At 37.5% G+C, this 24,014-nt stretch overlaps 2 protein-coding genes across 3 annotated transcripts in view; both read right to left on the bottom strand.

Moving 5' to 3' along the window:
- Positions 1-2,211: 2,211 nt before the first annotated feature.
- LOC311070741 (harmonin-like) overlaps positions 2,212-24,014 on the bottom strand; it is a 23,784-nt gene continuing 1,981 nt past the window's right edge. The window contains exons 1-21 of one of the 2 annotated variants that reach the window (XM_084094773.1): positions 22,413-22,496; positions 22,267-22,334; positions 20,915-21,058; positions 19,638-19,776; positions 18,856-18,964; positions 18,599-18,623; positions 18,424-18,481; positions 16,499-16,602; positions 16,241-16,325; positions 16,083-16,142; positions 15,943-15,999; positions 15,485-15,627; positions 14,756-14,821; positions 14,247-14,392; positions 13,966-13,997; positions 8,280-8,321; positions 8,081-8,134; positions 7,889-7,988; positions 7,519-7,628; positions 5,664-5,719; positions 2,212-2,483 (exon numbers count right to left, since the gene is read on the bottom strand). In XM_084094773.1, the coding sequence (XP_083950899.1) occupies positions 2,471-2,483; positions 5,664-5,719; positions 7,519-7,628; positions 7,889-7,988; positions 8,081-8,134; positions 8,280-8,321; positions 13,966-13,997; positions 14,247-14,392; positions 14,756-14,821; positions 15,485-15,627; positions 15,943-15,999; positions 16,083-16,142; positions 16,241-16,325; positions 16,499-16,602; positions 18,424-18,481; positions 18,599-18,623; positions 18,856-18,964; positions 19,638-19,776; positions 20,915-21,058; positions 22,267-22,334; positions 22,413-22,481 (1,680 nt within the window). In that variant the 5' untranslated portion in view covers positions 22,482-22,496 and the 3' untranslated portion in view covers positions 2,212-2,470. Of the gene's footprint in view, positions 2,484-5,663; positions 5,720-7,518; positions 7,629-7,888; positions 7,989-8,080; positions 8,135-8,279; positions 8,322-13,965; positions 13,998-14,246; positions 14,393-14,755; positions 14,822-15,484; positions 15,628-15,942; positions 16,000-16,082; positions 16,143-16,240; positions 16,326-16,498; positions 16,603-18,423; positions 18,482-18,598; positions 18,624-18,855; positions 18,965-19,637; positions 19,777-20,914; positions 21,059-22,266; positions 22,335-22,412; positions 22,497-24,014 lie in introns of those variants that run through there. The other variant, XM_084094774.1, reaches the window with a different exon arrangement.
- On the bottom strand, positions 10,540-13,049 carry LOC311070395 (uncharacterized protein; the record flags this gene model as incomplete). The annotated part of the gene is made up of 4 exons (XM_084094222.1): positions 12,284-13,049; positions 11,690-11,743; positions 11,071-11,184; positions 10,540-10,590 (listed from the first exon to the last, which is right to left on the bottom strand). Exons 1-4 carry the CDS (start codon positions 12,923-12,925, stop codon positions 10,540-10,542), a joined length of 861 nt encoding a protein of 286 aa, XP_083950348.1. The 5' UTR covers positions 12,926-13,049.

A 24,014-nucleotide genomic window follows, 5' to 3' on the forward strand; every position in this document is an offset into this window, starting at 1 on the left:
GTGCAGGGCAATTTTGGGCTCTTGAATTGTGCGAACTAGACCCGCAGTTGCCACAAAAACTTGAAATGCGCCGGTTTCTCTGCAGTTGTGCAAAATGCACTGGAAAACCTGCATCCTTACTCTCACTTTTTCCTATGGGTAAGGGAGTGTGGCCTTGGTAACTGGCAGGTCGGAGTTGTTGCATAGGGATGTCCACGGGGGGGCGCACATCAGCAAGCTGTGTAGAGCATTCGACAGCTGCCTCCACTTGCAGCGCGATTACAACCGCTTGATTTAGTGTTAGTTAGTCAGATTCTAACAACAAGTTTTTCCCGTGTCTTTTCACACAGTATCCCTTCAATAAGCTGATCACGAACGATCTCATCTTGAAGTGTCCCATAATTGCACGAGCGCGCCAGGTCTCGCAGATTAGTTACATAGTCCTGCACGGACTCACCCGATCGCTGAAGCCGTTTGCGTAGCTTGTATCGGCGTAGTATTACTCGTTGCTGGCCCATGAAGTGGAGAGCGAGCTGAGCGACCGCTTCCTCGTAAGTCTCCGCTTCCCCAAGAGCGCGATATATTCTCTGTCCCTCGGCCCCGAGACAGTGACGAAGCAGGGCAATTTTCCTCCGATCCGAAATATCAGTATAGTCCATAGCCTCGAGATACACCGTGAAACCATCAATCCAACTCGCCCACGGAATAGGCGGTTCACCAGGAACGGGGAGAAAAGGTGTCGGCGGTGGTAAGCTAAACTCAGCCATCCTTGTCGCCAATGTTGTGTTTTAGTTATTCAGCAAGAAGTTCAACTTCACACCAGAGCTCGGAACGATAACCTCTTTACTCTTTTTGTGTCACTCACTCTCACAACACATGCGCACACAGAACCCCCGTAACCTTGGTTACCTTGGAAAAGAATACAACAACATTCATATCACTTCTCTGCTGGGTATTTTAATACATTTTTTAAGTAGGCTACTGTTATATTGCACAGATTTACAGCAGTGATTTTTTTAATAGTTAGGCTACAGCTATATGCGAGTGTCAATATTTGAAACTATGTTTATCCCATAGACGCAGATTATAACATGAACACAATGCGTGGGAGGATAAATAAATAATTAGATTTTTAATACCTGATGCCACAGTCACACATGTAGCAGGCCTACATGTTAACCTGCTGACAGCCTATTAGAAAACAGGAACCTTTAAAGACTATAACATATTCCTATATACAGAACCAATATAGGCCCTGGGCCTCATATTTTATTAACAGGTAAACAACAAGGAAAATGAGTTAAACATGCCATTAAACATTTTATTTGCCCAAAAAATGCAAGCATTGGAGAACAAATCTTGTTTAAAAAAAATCAACAACAAAAAACGGTTGTGCTTTAAAATTTAAAATCAGCTGCTTGTGTTCAGGTTTGTCCTATGTCTTCCTTTAATACAGTGAATTATCATAATCAAAATTACGAGTTTGAGCTGATCCACCGATCCTGATGGAAATATGAAGAAGCCAAGTGAATGGCGTGCTAATGTAAAACAGCTCTATTAGCCTGAAGTACACTGAGGTGCTGTCACCAAGTGTTAGTTTTTAAACGATAACTTAATATATTCTGTTTCTTTAAGTACAATACAACATTAGCCAATAGATCTTAACTAAAATTACCATGGGAAACCGATAACAAGATACGATTAGAATTAGCATTTAATAGTTCTTTAATATGGCAAAATCATTCACAAAATAGTACATAAAGGAATGCGCATGCTCAGGCTTGAATCGTCTAGGCCAGTAAGATTGCTGTAAAATAAACCAATTAAATTGGGGTGGGCAGAGCCAGAGCCAGAGCGACATGTGTGGCCCCGCCCCAATGTGTTGCCCCGCCCCAATGTGTTGCCCCGCCCCATCGTCCAGACTGCACTCCGGGGTACTACTCCAGATGGAGCTGTCGTTCAGTTATGGTTATGGGTGTTTTTGTTTCTGACAAACACTGTACACGGTAGACCAATCACAACAGACTGAGCCATCTGGCCAATCAGAGCAGAGTAGCTTGTGGAAAGGAGGAATTTAGAGAGACTGATTCAACAGACGAGTCGTCTGAAAATCATTAAAAGATGTGGTGATGTGCAACGTATATTATGAGAAAATGAAACAGTTTTTTTACCTTTGATGCATGTAAACCTGTTGTAGGAGACCTCCAAAACAAAATTAGGAGACTTTAAAATAGCATAATGTGCACTTTAATTTGTGAATGATCAGAAGTCATACAAACATTACACAAAAACAGCTTTTTGTTAATGCATATTTATTGTTTTGGCATACAACAACAAAATAATGTCCAAACAGTAAATTATGCATTTATAAAACAGATGTTTGATTTATAAATCATGTGAATAATTGCATTTACAACATATATACTAAATGATGTGCTTGCTGCAAAATTACTAAGGAATGGCTCTCGATCGATTCCTCCTGTGGTCCGTCTTAAAAGAAAGTCCTGTAAAAAGAGTGACAGAAAATATAAAATAAGATTAGTCTGATAGATATTTAAAAGAGGGTTTCCTTTTGAGGGTAACATCGGCGCCATGTCATGGTGTTGACGCAATGGGAACGCCTTCAGAGCGTGCAGGTGTATGAGTCACGTGTAGTACAGGCCAAAACATTGGCCTAGGACAAAGTCAGGTGAGGCAACTCAGTGCGTAATCAATTCTATAAATAACACCAGCGCAAGAGCGTCACCAGCTACTTGTCTTCAGAAGCTGCTTGTCAGTCACTGTGTGTGCAAAACTGTTTGTCTGTCTTTAGAACAGGAGATGTGTTTCACTGTGCCCCCGTTACATTCTTGGGGACGACGGACACAAGCTGTGTATTCTTTGTTTGGTAGCAGAGATCGATAAACTCTCAGAGGAGCTGATTATGTGCAATGCAAGCATTTTAATTTGAGAAAGCTCAGCTCCTGTCTCGCCCTCTTTGATGATCAGGGGAATTTTATTTATACACCTCATGGGTGGGGTCCCGTTGCTGGCATCGGGCATCGAGTCAACTTCACTCATGGGGTTCTCAGATGAAGTTCTTAGATGAGCCTGAGTGAGGCACCACCCTTTCTCTCACTCTATCGAACGGCCTCCGAGGGTCCCGTTCTGGATATGGAAGCTCGCTCTGCAATTGCAATTTTATTCTCTCTCTAGGTCATGGAAAGCCCCATGTTCCTTGTGTGTTTATAACCCAGACACGTTGGAGTCATTGCCAAGGGTAGAAGAGACGCTCGCAGTCTATCTCTCTACCGCTTCGGCTTCATCAATAAAGAGGCCACCCTTGCCCATGAGACCCTGCAGGATCACATCTTCTTTGTGGATTATGAGGCAGCAGATCAGGCTGGTCGAACACTGCACACCACGGTGCCGTTACCAAGGCCTATCAGGCTGACCTGCTCAAAGAACTCGACACTGGCAAGAGCCTTGGCCCTGAACCAGTGAAAGAACTCCACAGGGCACAGATTTGTCTCTGCACGCCACTAAGCAGTGCTATCGGCTGTTCAATGGCTGCTGTGGTTGCTGTGGAGAGACATCTGTGGCTATCTTCCATCAGCAGATAAGTGCTACTTGGTAGAGAGTGGTATGAGAGTGCTGTGGCGCTCCACTCTCTCAGTAAGCCCCTCTGAATCATAGTGGCGGTAGTTGTCAGACGGTTTTGTGTCGACTAGTTCCCTAGTAGACCCGATTTTGGTTAGCTATGTTTCTTGGTAGAGCAGGCAGTTCAGAGAACGGTGTTCTCTCCTGAGGCCTCTCTTGGTCCGGAATGCATAATAGTTGCTCCCTCTGGAACTAATGGCAAAGGGTCCGGGTGGCAGTCCTCTAGTCTGCCCTGCCTTGTTGGTGGCAGATGAAGTGAGCCTGCAATCTTCCTAGTCAGTTCTACCGCTGGGTCATATAGATCAGGTAATATGGGTGGTATTGAGCTGCGGACATTGCTTTAGGCTGATAGTTCTTGGTTACTAGGTTTGCTGTATGGCAATCTTTAGTGACAGCTTAACTCGCTGGTGATTTCACAACACAGTGAGCAGGCATTTGGGGAGTATGTCATGGTGGGTATTATATTACCATAGCGTCAACTCCATGACACAGTGTCTCGTTCCCCTTTTGAGGGAACCAGGGTTACCTACCTAACCTAAAGTTTTATATCTCACATCCACACGAGGGGTGAAGAAAAAAGGTTGCACTCTTAGCAAGGAAAAGGAATTTTACAACAAAGACTATATATGCTATATATGAAAGTGACATATAAAAATGACAAAGAATGTCACTGCATTGATTCACATAATGTGCAAAAAGACATGGTGGAAAAAAAAGTCAAAAGGCACAATTACTATCTGCTGCAACCAGCGGGCCATTACTGGTAGTGCAAATATAAATGCATTTGTGGCGAGGGGGGCGTGGTAAAGCGAAGGGAACGAATGCCGAGTAGAGCGGTAATAGTGTTTGGAGGAGAGACGGATCTAAGTGTGCACCTGGGACGGGGAGAGAGAGACTATTTTTAAGTATTTTTGATGTTGTTCGGCTGCCCGGCGTCGCTGAACCAGGCCATCCAGCTGGCTGAAGATCATCTGGTTGCATGCCCCGGGGCCGGGAAGCCCCTAATTAACCTCTCTCTCTCTCAAACCCCTCTCCCTCTCTTCCTTCTCTCATCCTGTCCCCGTTCCCAGGTCGCGCCCCTACAGTGGTTCTACCGCATGAAGGATACCAATGCGTGGTCCACAGGCCGGGGGAACAGATGGCTGTAGCCAACTTCCTCTCTAAAAGTGGGGGGCAGGGGATATTTTGGAGTGTTTGTTTTGATGTGCGAGGTAGTGTTCCCGACTCAAGTGATTTTCTTTCTTTTGTTTCTTTATTTGTGATAAAAATAAAGACTTGTTTTGCTCGCCACTCAGACTTCTACGTCATTTCTATCTTTGAATGTTTTACAGCCTTCAAGTACAAATATTATACCAATCTATACATTTTTGACTCCCTAGTTTGCTCCTAGTGAACCAATGGCAGTATATTTTCATAATTCCACATGCAGTAGTGCTGTAGACATTCATAGTAACATGCAGTAGCAAAAGGACAGATCAAAGTTGCAATAATCAATGCATGAGTCATGACATGTAACAGTCCCTTTGAACAACATCAATCAGAACGACTGCACAGCCTTGTGAATAACAGTTCACAACAATTGATATTGCATTATTGAATAATTATCACAACAAATCCCCAAATGAAAACATCTGGTTGAGTTTCCAGATTGACAAAGAAAAGAGATTGTCACATGTACATGATGCACACTGCAGAATGGTATGGGGGATGGGGATGGGGGGGGGGCTATTACCACTGGGCTATTGGCCGATCAGGTTGGGGGATGGGGGGTCCTCATCTGAAGGACGTAGCCCTGTCTGTACACAGGGGCACTGCCTTGGAAAACCTTTTTCTTTGCAGTAGGTCTGACTGATGCTGCTTTAGGGCTGAAGACATACAGCAGATGACAGCTTCACCACTGAGAGCCATTTACCCAACTGATTGCTTTTTTCATTGGACATAATTGAAATAGACCACATAAAGCATAATACTATAACTGAGTGAATTGAATTTAGAGAGCACTGGAGCTGTCATTGTATAATGAGGAAGAATGCAACTATACGTACACTTCATCTTCATATTCCTTCGGTGGAGACACCGCAATGACCAGGTCAATCCAGTCCTGCACACAAATACACAGAAAAATGCCAAACACATGCACATGAACAAAAGGATGGAAGTCAGATAAATTCTAGCACACAATAAAAGACATTTTATACACAATAAAAGAGATTTTTCCTCCTACACGTTTCATTTGCATTAATGAAATGAGTTAACTGTGAATAACATTAGCCTACTTAAATCCCTACTGTCTTGATGTTTGACAGGCACATTGGCAGAATTTCATTGATACATTCTGCTTCACTTCTGCTCCAACCCTTCATCTATATTAAATGATGTTTGCTGAAAAAAAATCATTACAGCAACAGACCATGTGCACTTTCTTGTGATTTGTGTCTACTAAATCTATGTAATTCTGCAAAATTGGTTTAATGCAGCATTATGTGGTGTCAAAATTACCGTAATTACTGTAATTGTGCAATGAAACCTTAGAGATTCCACATTGTGCTATTCACATCATTGTACTCTGAAATGAATCATTTCTAGGGTAGTGCTGATAAGATCCAGTTTTGTTGATGACAGTAAAATACATAAATCACTACATTTCAGTTCACCTCTATATTCATCCAAACCAATCTTACTAAACAATTACAGTTTGATAAATTCATACAATTTAAGTCATATGAAAACGTACGATTTTTTTTAGAAAAATAACCTAAGCATGAAGGTCCACCCGTAAACTTAACCCAGCTCGTATTAAAACGTAAATCAGATTTTACGAATTAATAAGAATTCACTGCCAATGTAAAACACAAAAATGTTAAATAGTTATGAATTGCTACAAGAGTGTGTTGATTCATCTGTAAAATTTTGAAGAACAAGGAATCTGCACAAGGACTAGAATAAAACTACATTTGAGACCGACAGACACAATGCTTTATACGTTCATTTAACCGATGAAGGCTGAAAAGGCTTGGTTGACTAAATTAAGGACATTATGTTCATGTTTTTTATGTTGTAAATAGCAGTTATTTTTTCAACATGATTTGAATGCTGAGTATGTTGAATTTGATGAAGGACGGGTGTTCGAATTCTGAGTGAATTTAACTTAGAAGTGTTATTGACAAAAGCTGTATTTAAGGGTGTGTTCACACTTGGCAGGTTTGGTTTGATTAAAATGAACACTGGTGCGATTGCTCTTAGTGCGGTTCTTTTGAATAATTATGAACATCAGAACCCTGGTGCATATCAAACAAGAGGACCAAAGCCCACCTTTTCAGGGGGTCTTGGTCCACTTCCAAATAAATTCTGGTAAGGTTTGACTGAAATATGAGTGCAACACAGACCAAAGAAATCTAGAAGTCACGAGATGCGACCCCAAAAAGAACAGAATGCTCAAGCATACCTATTTTTTTCTTGTTATATTCGAGATGTTGCGGAGGAATTCCTGTTGCTATTTTGACTCATCACAATTTATAAGCTATTCTTGAGTTTTCAGCTGGTAAAAATACCATCATATGTACGCACATACAGCGAGCACGTTTAGCCCAGCACACAGCATTGTTTTGGATTTTCGGTAAGTTCCGTTTTTGTGTTTTGTATCTTTAGGTTTTGATCTTAAAAATAACAGTGTGAAAGCTAAGCAAACCAGGACTAAATGAATCATTTCCTTTTTTGATCCAGATAAAAAAAAACAAAAAACAAGACAACTGAACTACAAGTGTGAACTCCCTAAATATGCGTGAATGCAAACCATTTGGCTCCAATGAGCTGCATTGTCTTCTTCACCCCAGGACAATCTGTTCAGACAGATCAACTGATTTAAAGTGATTGGCTGTTTTATTGTAATGAGGGCCGTACCCCTCCACTGTTCCAGGCCTGAGCCATTGAGGTCTGTCCTTCAGCTAGAGTCACATCCGTGAGGATCTTTCCATTCACAGCCATGATCTCATCACCGGACACGACCCCACCTGAAATAACATGAACAAAACCATAGAGAATTAACAGTAATATATTGAAAACACTAAGCAGGTAATTTTGAAACAAAACTAAATGTTTTATTAAGTCAATATAATCAATATCACAAATGACAAATAAACTAGACTTTTGCATGATCATCATTAGTTTTCAGAGTGCGGTTGCTAAGGTGTTTGTTAAAGCCTGAAGTCAAAAGAACCAACCCCCAAATCTCTCTGATATCTTGGAAACGTGTTATGTTTGTATGACTTACCATGTTTATCTGCTGCACCTCCCTCGTAGATAGATGACACCACAATCTTTCCCAATGGGGAGTCGATTCCTCCCTCTATGGCCAGATCAAGCTTTCCTTCCTGAAGAATGTGAATAGAATAAAAAAACTCCCAATTCTTAGTTTACATTTTACAGAATTTGCTCACATTTCTTTTTTTCCCCCCTTAATTACCTTCTTAATTCTCAAAAGTCGGACATCTCTGCCAGCTAGCTGCTCAGCCGTGAACTGTTAAATCATACACAGTTAGAGCTAAGATGGTAAAAGTAATATTCCATAGAGAAACGCTCAGGGAGTGTGTCATATCTGTGTATAAAATATAAAAATGGCTAAAGGGTGCAGAAAGAACTGTTAATGTAAAGGGTTACAGTACCATGGAATATGGATCAAAATCATCCACGTATTTCTGAAATCCCTGCAAAAAAAACAAACAAATAGGAAAAACTGACAGTATAGTATAGGCTGTAAAAATGTGAGGTTCGTTCTAAGGACATAATTTAAGCAAAAACAAATTAGTGCTCATTGATTTCCAAGAAGAGACAAATGAACACTATATATCTGGATAGTTGTCACCGCTAATCCAATCATTGGCAGGTTGTGTTTAGTCTTCCAGATCAGTGCCTTAGTAGTTTGGCATGACCACTAAATCAATCTATAAAAAGCATCTGATCTTAAAAAGTGAACTCTGTATTTCTTCATTTAAAGTAATTTAAACACAAAAACTAATAGCATATTTTGAATATATTTAAAATAGTGTACAATCATATGAGATAAACATATCATTAGTCTAAAAATCTGTTTAATTCTACATGGTTGCTTCATGGTGGCCACTATTTTGAGATCACATGACCAGCTTAATACTACTTGCTTAATTTTTGTAACCTCCATTTTGCTGGACATTTTCGCTATCAGAGTGAAATCATGGCTGAATGTCTATTTCTATGATGAAATTGGTAACCGAAAATACTTGCTTATGCGCAATGCTACATCCACACCTATAGGTGTCAGTATAAATTCCAAGACAATTATCATATCAGCCGGCATTGCAAACAAAATTTTGCTGAGTGCACATTTAAACAAATATCTGTTGCTTACCTTGCTTATTGTGTTCATATTTGGTAATGCATGAACAGGTTCGATTTGACTAACTTTATTTTTAAATACAAAACTAAACAATATAAAAAGTCATAATAGATCATCATAATAGATGAAACAGTATAACACACTGCATAATATACTACAGTACCGTACTGCATGGTGCACATATTAATACTGAGAAAGGATGCATTTGTTTTGTAGGATCCATTGGTAGCTTTCTAGTTGGATAGTTTCAATAGAGAATCATCTGCAAAGATAGTTACAATATAAAGGGTCTCTGACAACCACAACACACTTAAAACTGAACCAACAAAATGGAAACACACAGAGATGCCATCCATTGCATATTCACTCTATTATATAAACTTCAGTTTGGTGCAGTGCAAATGAGATCCACTCAGGCTGCTTTCACAGCAAACAAGATGGAGGTATGATTGCATGGAAATATATGGGTGTGACTGGAGTAGAATTCTAAGAAATTTTAGTTAATTCAGCAGTTCAGTGTCATGGAAAGATGAAAATGTAATGTCTTAACTGAAAAAATTGTAATATTGCAATCATACTTCTGATGTCCTTGAGTATTTTAAGAGATATTCATAACATGCACGTTTAAACTCAAGAAATGCAGTAGACAGAATACAATCTACACTTCCACAAACAAACTAAAAATCAGACCTTAAAGGGGTCGTATAATGTATCTTTATATAATTTAATCCACCAAAAGTGACTTTTTTCCTGCTGTGCCTTTAAGACACCCATTTACAAATAAACAACAGCACTTTGGTTCAATCACACACATTTTTTTTGTTTTTTTTTTGTTTACAGCAAGTATCCTTTATGATATGACCCCTTTAATTATTGTCAAGGAAACAAAACTAGTTTTAAATCAGCTTAAATGGATACATTGTAAAAATATCCTCAGGGAAATATTGTTAGAAATGTATTATATACTTCACATGCAGATGTATACACTCAGACAGCAGAGACTTCACTCAAGGGCCAGAGAGAGAGAGAGAGAGAGAGAGAGAGAGAGAGAGAGAGAGAGAGAGAGAGAGAGAGAGAGAGAGAGAGGAGGAGGAGGAGGAGGAGGAGGAGGAGGAGGAGGGGTGTAACGCAAAGTAATGATGACAGTTACTTGTTTTTTGCTGGATTTAAAGGACATGTTGTACGTGACCATCCGTTTGAGCATCTCTGGGGGCTGAAACAAACATAATTGTGACTGACTCTTACAAACACCTCAAAATAACACTTGCACCATTTCATTACGTGCCATATAAGGTTCACCTCAGCATGGCAAATAGACCTATTAACTAGTATCTATGAATTCAGGCATCTGTGAGATTTACAACGACACTGACTGCGTGACTGAACTGATAATCCATTATATACAGAACAGCAGTGATGGTGATGCTACAAGGTACTGGATCATTAGAGAGAAATGAAACCTGATTATTTAGATACGAGGGAACAAGATAGACAATCAGGCTTATGCATTATAGCAAACACCTTTAACAATAATAAAGAAAGACTGAATACTATCTCAAGACAGCAAGGTATTGTCCTCTCTTGACCTTCTTGCTACCCTCCTAAAATAACCACAGAATTGGCAAGCACCCATTCACTTAAATTAAGGAGGCACAAGAACAGGGCAAAGTGATTAACTTCCTTTGTGATCTGATAAAACAGGACTGAGAGTCTGATGGATGTCAGGGACAGCATGTCTAGGTTTGTCATGTGGATCAATCAAAGACATTTTAATTCTGATAATCTATCTCATTGTGCACGCAAATGGAAGAAGCATCTCTCTTTAACCTCTCCCCTTCTGTCCTTCTCTTTCTGCCTTCTGAATCAGTGCAATCAGTAAAAGCTGCATCTACCTGGTCCTCCTCGAGTTTGAAAAACTCAAATTATAATCAGAGTCAAACAGCAATTGGCGCAACAATCAAACCAATGAGTCAAAGTCGTAAAGATATAGTAGCTTATTTATGCATCACCAGCACCATCATCCTCCTTCTCCTCCTCATCATCATCATCGCACGTACACACACGGGTTCTCCCTGTCTTACCATAGTCTCAGAGCGGAGCGTGGGTCTGTGTGAGGTCTGACTTGGTAGCATGACAGGTTTGGACATGACAGGGTTCATCTGTCTCCGCTGGTTTGGAGGGCTGGGGGCTATTTGCTATGCAGATGTTAGCAGTAAGGGACATAAATTTAAGGTCAGGGCGTGATATACCTTCAAGAGTTATGCAATCCTAATCACACAACACAAAATATTGTAGGAACATTTCATTAAGGACATACATAGACTTTGTCTTTTTAGTAATAATTATGTTTTTGTGAAATGGCTTTTTAAATGTTATTACTTCACAAATAAAAAAGAGGTGTGCATATTTATAATGCAGTGCAAAGAGTTACGGTTTCAAAAAATGCCCCTTAAATAGGATTTGTGGCAACTATATTCGTTTCGAAATGGTGTTGTTATATTAAGAGCAGGAAAACAGAGTAATCTATTGAAACATCTAAGCACAGAGAACTGTTGGAAAACTATTTCCGCTGAAAAAGAGATGCCGGTTTGAATTAAGCTTGCATTACATTTGTTAGACAAGGGTGGCAAGTCTGATTTGTGCTAAAAATGGAGCGGAAGGTCCAGAGCAGCATGTATCATTTACAAACTAAGGACTCACCAGTGGATTATTAGAGGTGGATATCCTGCTAGCATGAGATGTGTTTCTCATCACCTGGACCACAAGGACAAGGTTTTCAACAGTCCAGCAAAAATAGAAATCACAGGTACTGCAAAGTCGTCAAACCAAACAACATGCTTTTCACCCCAAATGATGAGAAATTAAAAGTGGGTATTCACATCTGCAAAACAACAAACTCAAGGCATGCATGTATGTATGACATAATTGGTGGGTAAAAAAAAAGTAAAATTTTTTGGGGTGACAGTACAACGGCACCTATAAGCATGTTCAGCTTGCTGCCAGTTCCACACACGCACAAAAAACAAGCATCTTAATTTCCAAAACAACTGGAAAAGCAAACAGAATTACCACTGCTGTCACAGGTTTCATTGCACAGGATTTACTTCTCTATGGGTTTTCGCTCAGTGTTGCAGATGCAACATTGGCGCCACTTCAGTGAAGATATCAATACTATGTATCATGAAATCAATTTGGAATCAAATTGGAATGAATTGCGATGCGACTAAAAGTTCCCACTCCTATATGACATACATAATCAACTCTCACACTGCTAAAAATGTTAACTATGCTAACCGTCAAGTTGCGGTCAAACTTCGGGCTGGGTGGGCGTGAGAGATCACTGGGGATGCTGGAGTAGAAGCCCCCTCTCTGCCGGTAACCATTGTCCCCAAACCTACTCCCTTGTTCGGATAAGCTTGGGGAGCGAGGATAGTTGGATGACCCTGCATGGTACTTGTCCTCCATGTGCACGGGTGGAGGGGGTGGTGGAGGAGGAGGCGGTGGTGGTGGGGGAGGAGGTGGTGGGGGAGGGGGAGGCGGCTGAGATGAGGACAGACCCCTGGAAGAGAATAGTGGGGAAGAAGGGTGTTGCCGGCTTTGACCTATTGAGGAAGAGGGTACCCAAGTGGCTGGTGGGGAAGGTGGGCGTTGAGGGGATGGTCTGGAACTTGGTTGCATTTGGTGCTGTGTTCTTGGAGACGGAGGGCGATAGTTGGATGTCTGGTAAAGTCGGGGTGAGGGTGGAGGGCGTGGTAAGGGAGGTGGAGCTTGGTTGGATGTTGGTGGAGTTGGGGCTAGTCTTTTCAAAGGCTGCCTTAGACTTTGGTCCACATCATCTAAGTTTATGTCATCAAGGTCAGTAGTGGCCAATGTCAAGCCTCCAGGGAACCTCCGTCTGGTGGGACCAGTCGATGCAGGAGAACGGGTTGGAGACATCTAGAGGTACACTTTAATTGCTTAGAACTCTGAACTAACAAACTATGGACTAGAAGACCAACACACATTAGGATACTTGAGTGAAACTTGATAGACTTTACCTCTGGGGACTCATTTTCAACTGAGGAGATTTGCTCTAGTCTGGTTTGACAGAGCCTTTCCACCCAATGCTGCACCTTTTCCGACTCTTCCAGATCTTCCCTCTCAGTTTCTGACACCTAGTTGAATTAGTAAAGCCACACCCAAAGATGGAAACTTTGATATACTAATGAGAATGTGGTGGACTGCCATTGGTAAGGGTACAATAGTGCAGTTACCTGCTAAATTTAATTTAGTCTCTGTTCAAATGGGTACATTTGACCAATCAATGAGAGTCAGAAGGCCAAAGGCCAAGGAGACAGAATCATTTAAACACATTAAACTGGGAGTACAATTTAAGTCAGCAAACCCTACTGTAACCTCACTAGAACAAGTCTGATACCTCTTGCAGAAGTCTGCTGATTTTCATCTGCTTCTCTCGCTCAAGTACTTCTTCCTTCTCCTTGGCAAGTTTCAGCTCAAACTCCATCTCTTTCTTGTTCTTTTTCTCGGCTGGAAGAGTGTCAGTCTTGGACATCTTCTTCTTCTTTTTGGTCTCTTTTCCTTTCTAAATATCCAAAGTGATTTGAGAAAACCTGGTGGACTTTTCACCAATGTCAACCAAACTATCATGCAAACCATAACTTCAGACATATCTCCAAGATGAACAACATATTCCATAGTTCTAGGACACCAAAACAGCACAACAATCTTGCAGCACACAATGTACCTTTTTGAGTGTAGGCAACTTTCCTTCATAACGGTAAAACCAACCGAACGCTAAGATAGCAAGAATGATATATTAGTTTCATGCAAAAACTCTGCAGATTCATTCATCCAAAAGCTACCAAAAGATCCAACCAAACAAGACAAGTATAGTCTACATGCAGTTGAAGAGTCATAAAAAAGGGGAAGTTTGTCAAAGAATGCTGTCTATAATACCGTATGAATACTTCACTTACTTCTTCGCTCTCTTCTTCATAGGACTCAGCAGCTGATGGAACCAGGAAGTGACAGACACGGCACAACAGAAAGGCAAATAGACAGAAAGACAAAGAGCACACAAGGAGAGATGATGCATCCAACATAAATGCACATCCGTTCATGCAGAGGAGAAAGGAGTAATGGTGCATTATGTGTACCATTTTAGACATGGTAACATACTTGTTTACTATTAAGAGAATAGTTTAGTTTTACAGAAGGCATTCAAATTTCATGCACTGGAGAAGTGCTGTCAACTTACTGGAAGTTTTGGGTTTGGGTGAAGGTGTGAGGCGAGTGGGTGGTTGGGGCGAGGGAGAAGGGGAGGGGGAATGAGATTTGGATTTTTCCTTGGAGCCCCAATCTTCTTCCCACTCTTTGTGGTGCTTACTTTCCGATGCTTCAATTCTGACACACACGACACATACATTATCTATTCAGACAAGCCTGCTAAATAATTTCTGAGTTGATATATATTTGTTTTGAACATCAACACAAATGTCAAGAAGTTGGCCCCTTTTGCAGTAAACATTACATTTTGTGTGTCACATTTATTGATTTGTCGTATTCATATATATATACATAATTTGAACACATTTTACTGGACAAAAAAAACATTGGTTGTGAAAATTAGAAGTGACTTAGGACAACAGAATGTACTTCCATCTCTCACAACATTGCTTTCATCCACATCGATTTGGTCTACTCTGACATCTGAGGTTTGTTTTCTTTGAAGATTATTTTTGCTTGGCAACATTAAACAGGTGTTACCTCTCCATCTCTTTGCGATGGCGTTGTTCTTCCTCTGCAGTCTTCTGTGATATCTCCATCTTTCTCCTACAAAACATTGCACATATAGAACAATAAAATAACAACTTATGCAGATTTCATGCAGGAATTTTAATTATATGTCTTTAAAGTGAAGACAATTTTTCAGCATTGGTAATGATTCATCAGATTCATTACTGACAACATGAAGAGACAAAAGCAAACAAAGTATTTAAGTACAAGTGAATATTCATTTTTGTTTTAACCACAAGAGAACAGTACCTAAAATGTTTATAATAAAGATCCAGTTAAAGAATAACTGCATAAATGTATTAAAAAGTAGATTTAACTGCATTTAGTTAAGAATTTTGCTGTATCGTTAACATTTGTGTTTTGTCTGTTGTTGCATGAATGTTTTGTAGGTTCTTCGATGTTCTTGTACATTGTAATGTCTAGAACCCTAATTGTTTTACAAGAGAATGTGAGGTAATATCAAGGTTTACACATGATAGTCTGTGACCAATCTTTTTTGACCAATTCTTAATTCTGCTGACACTTATGCTGGTAGAATCTGGATGTGGCCTATATAAGTAAACTTATGTCACAAAATGATGTTATCTTGAGTTATATCTTGAAGGAGCCATCCAAATGTTCTTTTACAGGCGTTTGCATGTAAAAGAATACAGTGTGAATAGTGTAGTGTAGTGTTCAGTTGTGTGTTTTTTCACTGACTGGCGCTCTTTCTCCTGCTGTTCTTTGACGATTTTGTTGGTCTCTAATGCCACCCTCTTCTGATGCATTAGCTCCTGTCTTTCCAGCTCACGTCGAGCTTCAGCCGCCAGCCGCTCCTCATCCGTCATAAACAGCTCCTTTCCCTGAAACATACAGTTGACAAATCAGCACTTTTACAGAAATATACACACAAATACAATCCATTATATACTGTACAGGTCGCATAATTCACATACATATACCAACTAAAATACCAGTTAAATAAAAAAGACAAATGCACCAATAAATAACCTAGAGGTTAACAGCATAATATGTATAACCCTTGTCCACCGCTGTCAATTACAACAGCTTTATACTAGGCAAATGGCTTTCTTTTCTGAGAGAGATAGAAGCCTTGCAGCGAGTATTCGAGATGTTCTGATGGCAGAAATGTATTAGTTGGCTTTCATTGAACTTACAGCTCCAGTGAGGACAGTAATAGTTAGACTCCTGCTGCTCTTTAACACTCGCACTGCCTGAAAACACACACATTACCAGTTTAAATACACAGAGAGGTTCTTAATTAATTGGCTGACTTTTTCAGCAAGCTCTTACTTACCTCTTGATGACTCAGGTTGGTGAATTCCACCCCATTGACCTCCACAATCTGGTCGCCAATCTACAAGCCACACAAACACACACACGTGTGTTACTGCAGTTGAATCAAACAGTAATGCTCTATTAATTCAGTTTAATCTAGGAATTAAATTAAATGACCTGTAAGCCCACTTCAGCAGAGAGTGAACCCGGCTTCACATTGCTCACATAGATGCCTGGTTTCTGTGTTGGTCCACTCGATATGCTACAACAGAGAGTATTTCTTTGTCACAAGGTGTTGCATTAAATTTATAATAAGTTAATTATGGCAATTTGCATCAATAAACCTTAAAAGATTTTGTCAATTTTTTTTCATTGTAATTCAACGGTGCACTTTAGTGTATATGGGTGGTAGAATCAGTTCAGTTTCTTCCGTACCTGATTCCCATGCCTTTGGTGCCCACCAAACTAAGGAATACTTTTTTTTCCTTGATCTCTTTCCCTCCAATTGAAGTCAAGCCAGCAATACTGGTCTTCTTCTCCTGGGAGGGAAGAGTCAGAAAATGTGGTTACATTAAATTAGCTTTAACTGGTTTAACCCTGAAAAGCCTGGTCTATAAAATAATATTCAGAAATAATAATAATAATAAAATAAAATAAATTATATATATATATATATATATATACATACAGTACCAGTCAAAAGTTTGGAAACATTACTATTTTTAATGTTTTTGAAAGAAGTCTCTTATGCTCATCAAGCCTGCAGTTAAAAAAAACAAAAAAAACAAAAAAAACAGTAATATTATGAAATATTATTACAATTTAAAATAATGGTTCTCTTTTTTAATATACTTTAAAATGTAATTTATTTTTGTGATGCAAAGCTGAATTTTCATCAGCAAGTACTCCAGTCTTTGGTGTCTTATGATCCTTCAGAAATCATTCTAATATGCTGATTTATGATCAATGTTGGAAACAGTTGTGCTGCTTAATATTTTTTTTTTATAACCTGAGATACTTTTTTCAGGATTATTTGATGAATAAAAAGTTAAAAAGGACTGTATTTATTTAGAATATAAATCTTTTGTAACAATATACACTACCGTTCAAAAGTTTGGGAACAATAACTATTTTTTTTTTTTAAGAAATTAGTACTTTAATTCAACAAGGATGCGCTAAATTGATAAAAGGTGATGGTAACGATTTATATTGTTAGAAATGTTTTTATTTTGAATAAATGCTGTTTTTATGAATAAATGCTGTTAACGTTTTACTCATCAATGAATCCTGAAAAAAGTATTCCAAAAAAATATATTAAACAGCACAACTGTTTCCATCATTGATAATAACTGAGTATCAAATCATCATATTAGAATGATTTCTGAAGGATCATAAGACACCAAAGACTGGAGTACTTGCTGATGAAAATTCAGCATTGCATCACAAAAATAAATTACATTTTAAAATATATTAAAAAAGAGAACCATTATTTTAAATTGTAATAATATTTCATAATAAAAATTATTATTATTATTATTATTTTTTTTTTTTTTAACTGCAGGCTTGATGAGCATAAGAGACTTCTTTCAAAAACATTAAAAATAGTAATGTTTCCAAACTTTTGACTAGTACTGTATATACACTGTATGTATATATATATATATATATATTTTTTTTTTTTTATAAAAGCAGTAGTATATACATTTTCTTAGACAAAAAACATATGATAAAGGAGAATATAAAGCTTATGCTTGAAGATGAAAAAACTAATCTGAGCAAAAATATGCTCATATTTTGTTCTCTTTCTGATACTTATATGGCCAATTTATAGACAGTTGTCACTCTATATCTCCCAATAATATGTCTAAGCAAGATTATATTAAGTTTTATGTTTATAGCTGTGTAGTTTTTACTGTGGGGGCAAAACATCAAAACACAATGATGATCGAGAGACGAACGAATAAACGTTCCTCAAAAGCATCATATTTGATAACTTACAATTTACATGATTTTTCTAAAAATGGTGTATGGCTATTCAGATAATCCTAAATTGCCTCAGTCCAGTAAGTGTTCATCTTGAAATACTACAGAAAATATAATCGTTATGCTTATGTTTACTTTATAAAATGCAAAATTTTACCACAAAAAGACACGTTTACCATGAACTGAAGGGGAATAGTTTTTAAAATTATAATAAAAGGCCCTTTACTTGCTAAAAAACTAACCTATCAATCAGACGTGTAAGATTATGTATAACAGGTTTTCAGAAAACTTTTGATTTAGAGGTTTTGGAAATTTGCGTATCAAATATGTAATGATACAGCTTTATAGTGTTAAAATATGGAGAAGGAAAATCTTACCCCTGACTCAGACACAAACTGATCCACAAACTGCCACTTCAGAGGCTCATCAGTGGAGCTTTTTAAGACAATAATATTATAACAATATTATTATAAAAAAATTAAATAAAAAAAAGACAAATGAAAATGTTAGCAAAAGTTCCTCTAATTAAAGTGATTGATCACACCAAATTACCTCTTGAGAGGAATCATTCCCACATCTGTAAATAGAGTGTCACAATGGGAATAATCAAAAACACGTCAATAAATAGTCAATAAATAATATATTTAGCTAGTGGCAATCCCAATAATGAACTCTTCTGAAGGAAGACACTGTTTCCTAATGAATTGCTCGACTGTTACATCAATCACCATTCAACTGTGAGTGAATCACTGTAACTGACAGCTAAATCAAGATGCCATAAATGTGTATATAGAAATGAAAAATCTTACGGCGGACTTTCAGAGAGACAGTCTTCTTGGTCTTGATAAGGTTAATAACCTCCTCGTGAATGCAGGAGGAGATGGAGTAGCCATTGATGCGCACAATCTCATCGCCAACCTGAAGAAGACACAGCAAACCACATTAATATTACTTAAAAAATGCTAATATGATACTTACCAGAATAGTTTCATATTTCAGGTCTCTGTCATAACAAAGGTAACACTTTGCACTATTAACACATGGTCTGCATTTGAATGCCATTTATCTACAGGACAAACATTGATCATGGAGATTATATTAGAGCAGTGGTTCTCAAACCTGTCCTGGAGGACCACCAACACTGCACGTTTTCTTTGTCTCCCTAATCAAACACACCTGATTCAACTCATCAGCTCATTAACCCATGTGATAATGAGCTGATGAGTTGAATCAGGTGTGTTTGATTAGGGAGACAAAGAAAACGTGCAGTGTTGGTGGTCCTCCAGGACAGGTTTGAGAACCACTGTATTAGAGGACAATAACTGTATTTGGGAACAGAAGACAGGAAGACTTTAAGAAGGCTTATTGCTCCATCTAGTGGAGAGAAGGTGCACTGATCATGACGGTTTGCCATGTAAAATACACACATCTATTTGAAAGTTTAACTTTTTTTGTTGTCAGATATTTAATATAAGGCAAAAGAGGGTCCAAATATGTTCAACATGCTCATATATATAAAAGTATGCTGTATAAAAGTTATAAAAGCAGCCGCATAGCCAGGCATCCTTGAATATTGTCTGGATTTTCGTACCTGCAGGCCAACATTTCCAGCTTGTCCATCTTTGACTATCTGTGATATGAAGAGCCCAGAGCCGAACTCCAGCCCCCCTCGAACACTCAAACCCAGACCCTCAGGGTGTGTCCGGTCCAGACGCACTTCCTTCAACTTCCTGCTCATAACAGAAGTGGACAAAAGAGTGGCATCTAAAATCAGTAAAAGTGATATTTAGTGAAATGTATTATGTCCCACTAATTACAATAATATTTTTATTATAAAGGAAAAATTTGTCAAGACAAATTTGAATGACTTAAAGCATTGCCTGCAAATTTTAAAATACAATATAAAAATCCCCCCAAATTAAAACCAATACCAAATACCAAAATGACTTATAATATATGAGCAAAATGACAAATATAATATATAAAATATTTTATATTAAGTAATAATAATAAAATATGAGGGTATACACCTTTATTAATATTAATAATTATATTTTATTATTCATTTACTTAATAAAAATAATAAAGTTTGTATATATATATATATATACATATATATTATATATATATATATATATAAAATAAAGTTTGTATTTGTATATATATATATATATATATATATATATATATATATATATATTTATATATTTATATATTTATATATTTAAATATACACACATACACTTTTTGCCACACCTGCCAAAGGCCGGTGACTTAAGAAAATGTAATTTATTTTTATTTTATTTTTTTTTTATTTTTTTATTTTCATAAAAATGTTACCGGCCAACGCTGATTTTTACTCGCATTGCTTGGCGAGTGTTAATTTTAGGCCCTGCACATACAGTATATATGTGTGTGTGTGTGTGTGTGTGTGTGTGTGTGTGTGTGTGTGTGTGCGCGTGCGTACATGTTAAAATATACATGTATAAAATATAGCGTACAAGTATAAAATATAATATAATATAATACTTTTATTCTATTTTCTCTGAGAAAGGCACAGCAAGGGGAAACAGAATCCAGTTCATTGTGGTCCTATTAGCGCTGTGCATCAGACACGGTTGAATAAGCTTCTTCTCTCTGTGCTCATAACCACGTCTGACCGAGCATGAGGGAAAACAATGATTCTCTTTGGAGACGAGAGCAGCGGCTGTTACTCTACCTCCTCCTCTGATTTCCACTGCACTCATTCTCTCTTTATTGCCTTCTCTGTTATTCATGCAGAGAAAGATGGCCATACTACACAGAAGCATCACACCCTATCAGCCCTTTTTTAACACGTCATTGTATATTCCTCGTTTCCTCTCTCACCTGGATCTCTTGGGCGTGAGCTGGTCGTACTGCACCTGGTGCTTCAGAGGAATCAGGGGTCTGATGGCATCGAACAGAGGAAGGCGTTTGGGCTCATTTATCACCAGTTTCAGGTCACCGACCAGGACAGGCAGGTCCATGGATCTAAAGGGCAGAGCAGAGACATTTAAACAGGACCTGATTGAGAACATGCAAACAGGAAAGCTAATTCAGAAAAGCACAAACAGTTTGTGCTCAAGATATGGATTATATATCTTGATACTTGATCGTAAATCAATATTCAATCTTTTGGGTCAAGTCAAATGAGAGGTCAAACATAAAGCTTAAAGCACTTGTTCATAAGGTTAGGTTTAAAGTTAATCGGAAATTGCAAAAATAATGACTGTTGTCATACATGTTGTCATTTTTTTTTATTATTTTAATTAAATGTAATTTAAATATTATTTTCATTTCAATTCAATTCTTTTACCACCAGTTCACATTACTGTATTGCAAAATACAGCCTCATTCCCATTACTCTATCATTAAAGAAAATCTATAAATGTAGTTTAATATATTAATATAAAGCATTTATTATTCTGCCTTTGAAACATTATTCATTTAAATGAATCTCTGAAAAAATCTTTGTAAAATGTTATGTTTTCCTTTTATATCCTGGCATAGAAACCTACATTAAAAACATTCTGATTTGTTGCTCGTTGAAGAAAATGACACTTTATACCCACATAAAATCAGCTTATGAATTTAGAGGCAGCTGCTCTATGAATCATTGATATTTCACTCCTGACTCAGATATCAGAAACAAAGGGGCGTCAGAGAATGGCTGCCCTTGAAAGCAGGGAGAACAGTGGAAATGATCTGATCCCAGTTACTTTTCCATCGGATTAAGTCTTTTATTTCTGTCCAGCGGAGCAATGGCGTGTTGATTTACACACTATATCACAAATAAAGACCTTAGGGAATGCATTCAGCATTTCCTATTATTGCACACAGATAAACAGACACCGAATAGGTTTGTCCTTTTGAATGTGCAGATTGCCAGCACTGCTGATGGAAAATTACATTATTTATCAGTAACGAAAGCTTTCCAGACACAATGCTGCAGCAGAGATATTATGTAATGAGGAATTATGTAATATCTATAAACTGCAGTAAAAGAAAAACAAATGTTCACGTTTTCTGTGCAAAATTCACTATGTTGGCAATGCTGTGGTTGCTAGATGGATTGTTCAAATCCCTAACCTTAAATCTGAGCAACAGTAATAACTAGGACTGAACCTGCAACCCTTATGTCAGCACCCAGGGTCCTTTAATGTTACGCATCCAAAAAATGTGTAAAACAAAATACTTACTGATGATACATGCGGAGAACATCATAAAGGTAGTCCTTCTCTGCTTCATTATCAACTAGCAACTCCACCTGCACAACACAAACACACAAACCTCTGATCAGATCATCATTAGTAATCAGAAAATCAATCGCATGCACATCTTTTACCTGGTGGTGGCTAATCTGCTGTAGGAAAGTTTTGAGGAAGCGTTTTGGCCAGTCAATGATGTAACACATCTCTCTCTCACTGAGTGAGAGACTGAGACGGAAGGTCAGAGAGGAAGAGAGGTCGTGGGAGAGAAAGAGAAAGAGGAGGTGGACGAACTATTGTGCGTCTGTAAGTTAGGCCTCTCTCAGATTGGTTGGGTCTCATGTTGTTTATGCTTGAATGGTTTTTTCTGTACTGTGAGTATCATTAGTTCAGATCTGCTCCACTGGACCTGCTAATGTTCCTGGGCTCAGATAAAGAGGTTTATCATGCTAGCAGTGTCACCTTACATTAGTGTGCTGCCGCGTTATTGTTATCATAGGAATGCTAATGAAGTTCATCTAATGTGAGACCAGCATGTTAAATGGAAAAGCCAAACTTCTTCATTTTTTTTAAGAGAATGAATGAAGAGAATGAAGGTTATTTGAAGGAATGAATGAATGAACAAATACAGAAATAAATACATACAATAAGTGAATGAATGAATGAATGAATTAATGAATGAATGAATGAATGAATGAATGAGTGAAAAAAATGAACAAACAAACAATAAATAAACAAATAAGTGGGTTGTATAAATTAATGAATGAATGAAGGAATGAAGGAAGGAGTGAAAAAAATGAACAAACAAACAATAAATAAACAAATAAGTGGGTTGTATAAATGAATGAATGAATGACCATATGAAATAATGACTAAATGCAAACAAACAATCAACAAATACAGAAATAAATACATACAATAAGTGAATGAATGAATGAATGAATGAAAAATGAACAAACAAACAAATAAATAAACAAATATGTAAAATTGTTTGCAATTGTTTGCGGGTTATGTAAAATAATGAATGAATGAATGAATGACTAAAGGAGTGAAGAAATAAACAAATAAATAAACAAATAAGTGGTTTATATAAATGAATGAATGAATGAATGAATGAATGAATGATCATATGAAAGAATGACTAAATTAATGAATAAAAAGAGTGAAAAAAATAACAAAAACAAATAAATAAGCAGGTTATGTAAAAGAATGAATGAATGAATGAATGAATGAATGAATGAATGACTAAAGGAGTGAAGAAATAGAAAGATAAATAAACAAATAAGTGGGTTATATGAACGAATGAATGAATGAATGAATGAACGATCATATGAAAGAATGACTTAATGAACAAATAAAATGAGTGAAAAATGAACAAACAAAAACAAACAAATAAACAAATAGGTTGTTTATATAAATGAAAGCATGAATGAATGAATGAATGAATGAATGAAATAGATAAATAAAAGGAGTGATTAAATGAATGAATGAATGAATGAATGAATGAATGAATGAATGAATGAAAGAATGAATGATCATATGAAAGAATGACTTAATGAACAAATAAAATGAGTGAAAAAATGAACAAACAAACAAATAAACAAATAGGCTGTTTATATAAATGAATGAATGAATGAATGAATGAATGAATGAATGAATGAATGAATGAATGAATGAAAGAATGAATGATCATATGAAAGAATGACTTAATGAACAAATAAAATGAGTGAAAAAATGAA

Source organism: Abramis brama, assembly GCF_963993115.1.
Source record: "Abramis brama genome assembly, chromosome: 20".
Taxonomy (NCBI): Eukaryota; Metazoa; Chordata; class Actinopteri; order Cypriniformes; family Leuciscidae; genus Abramis; species Abramis brama.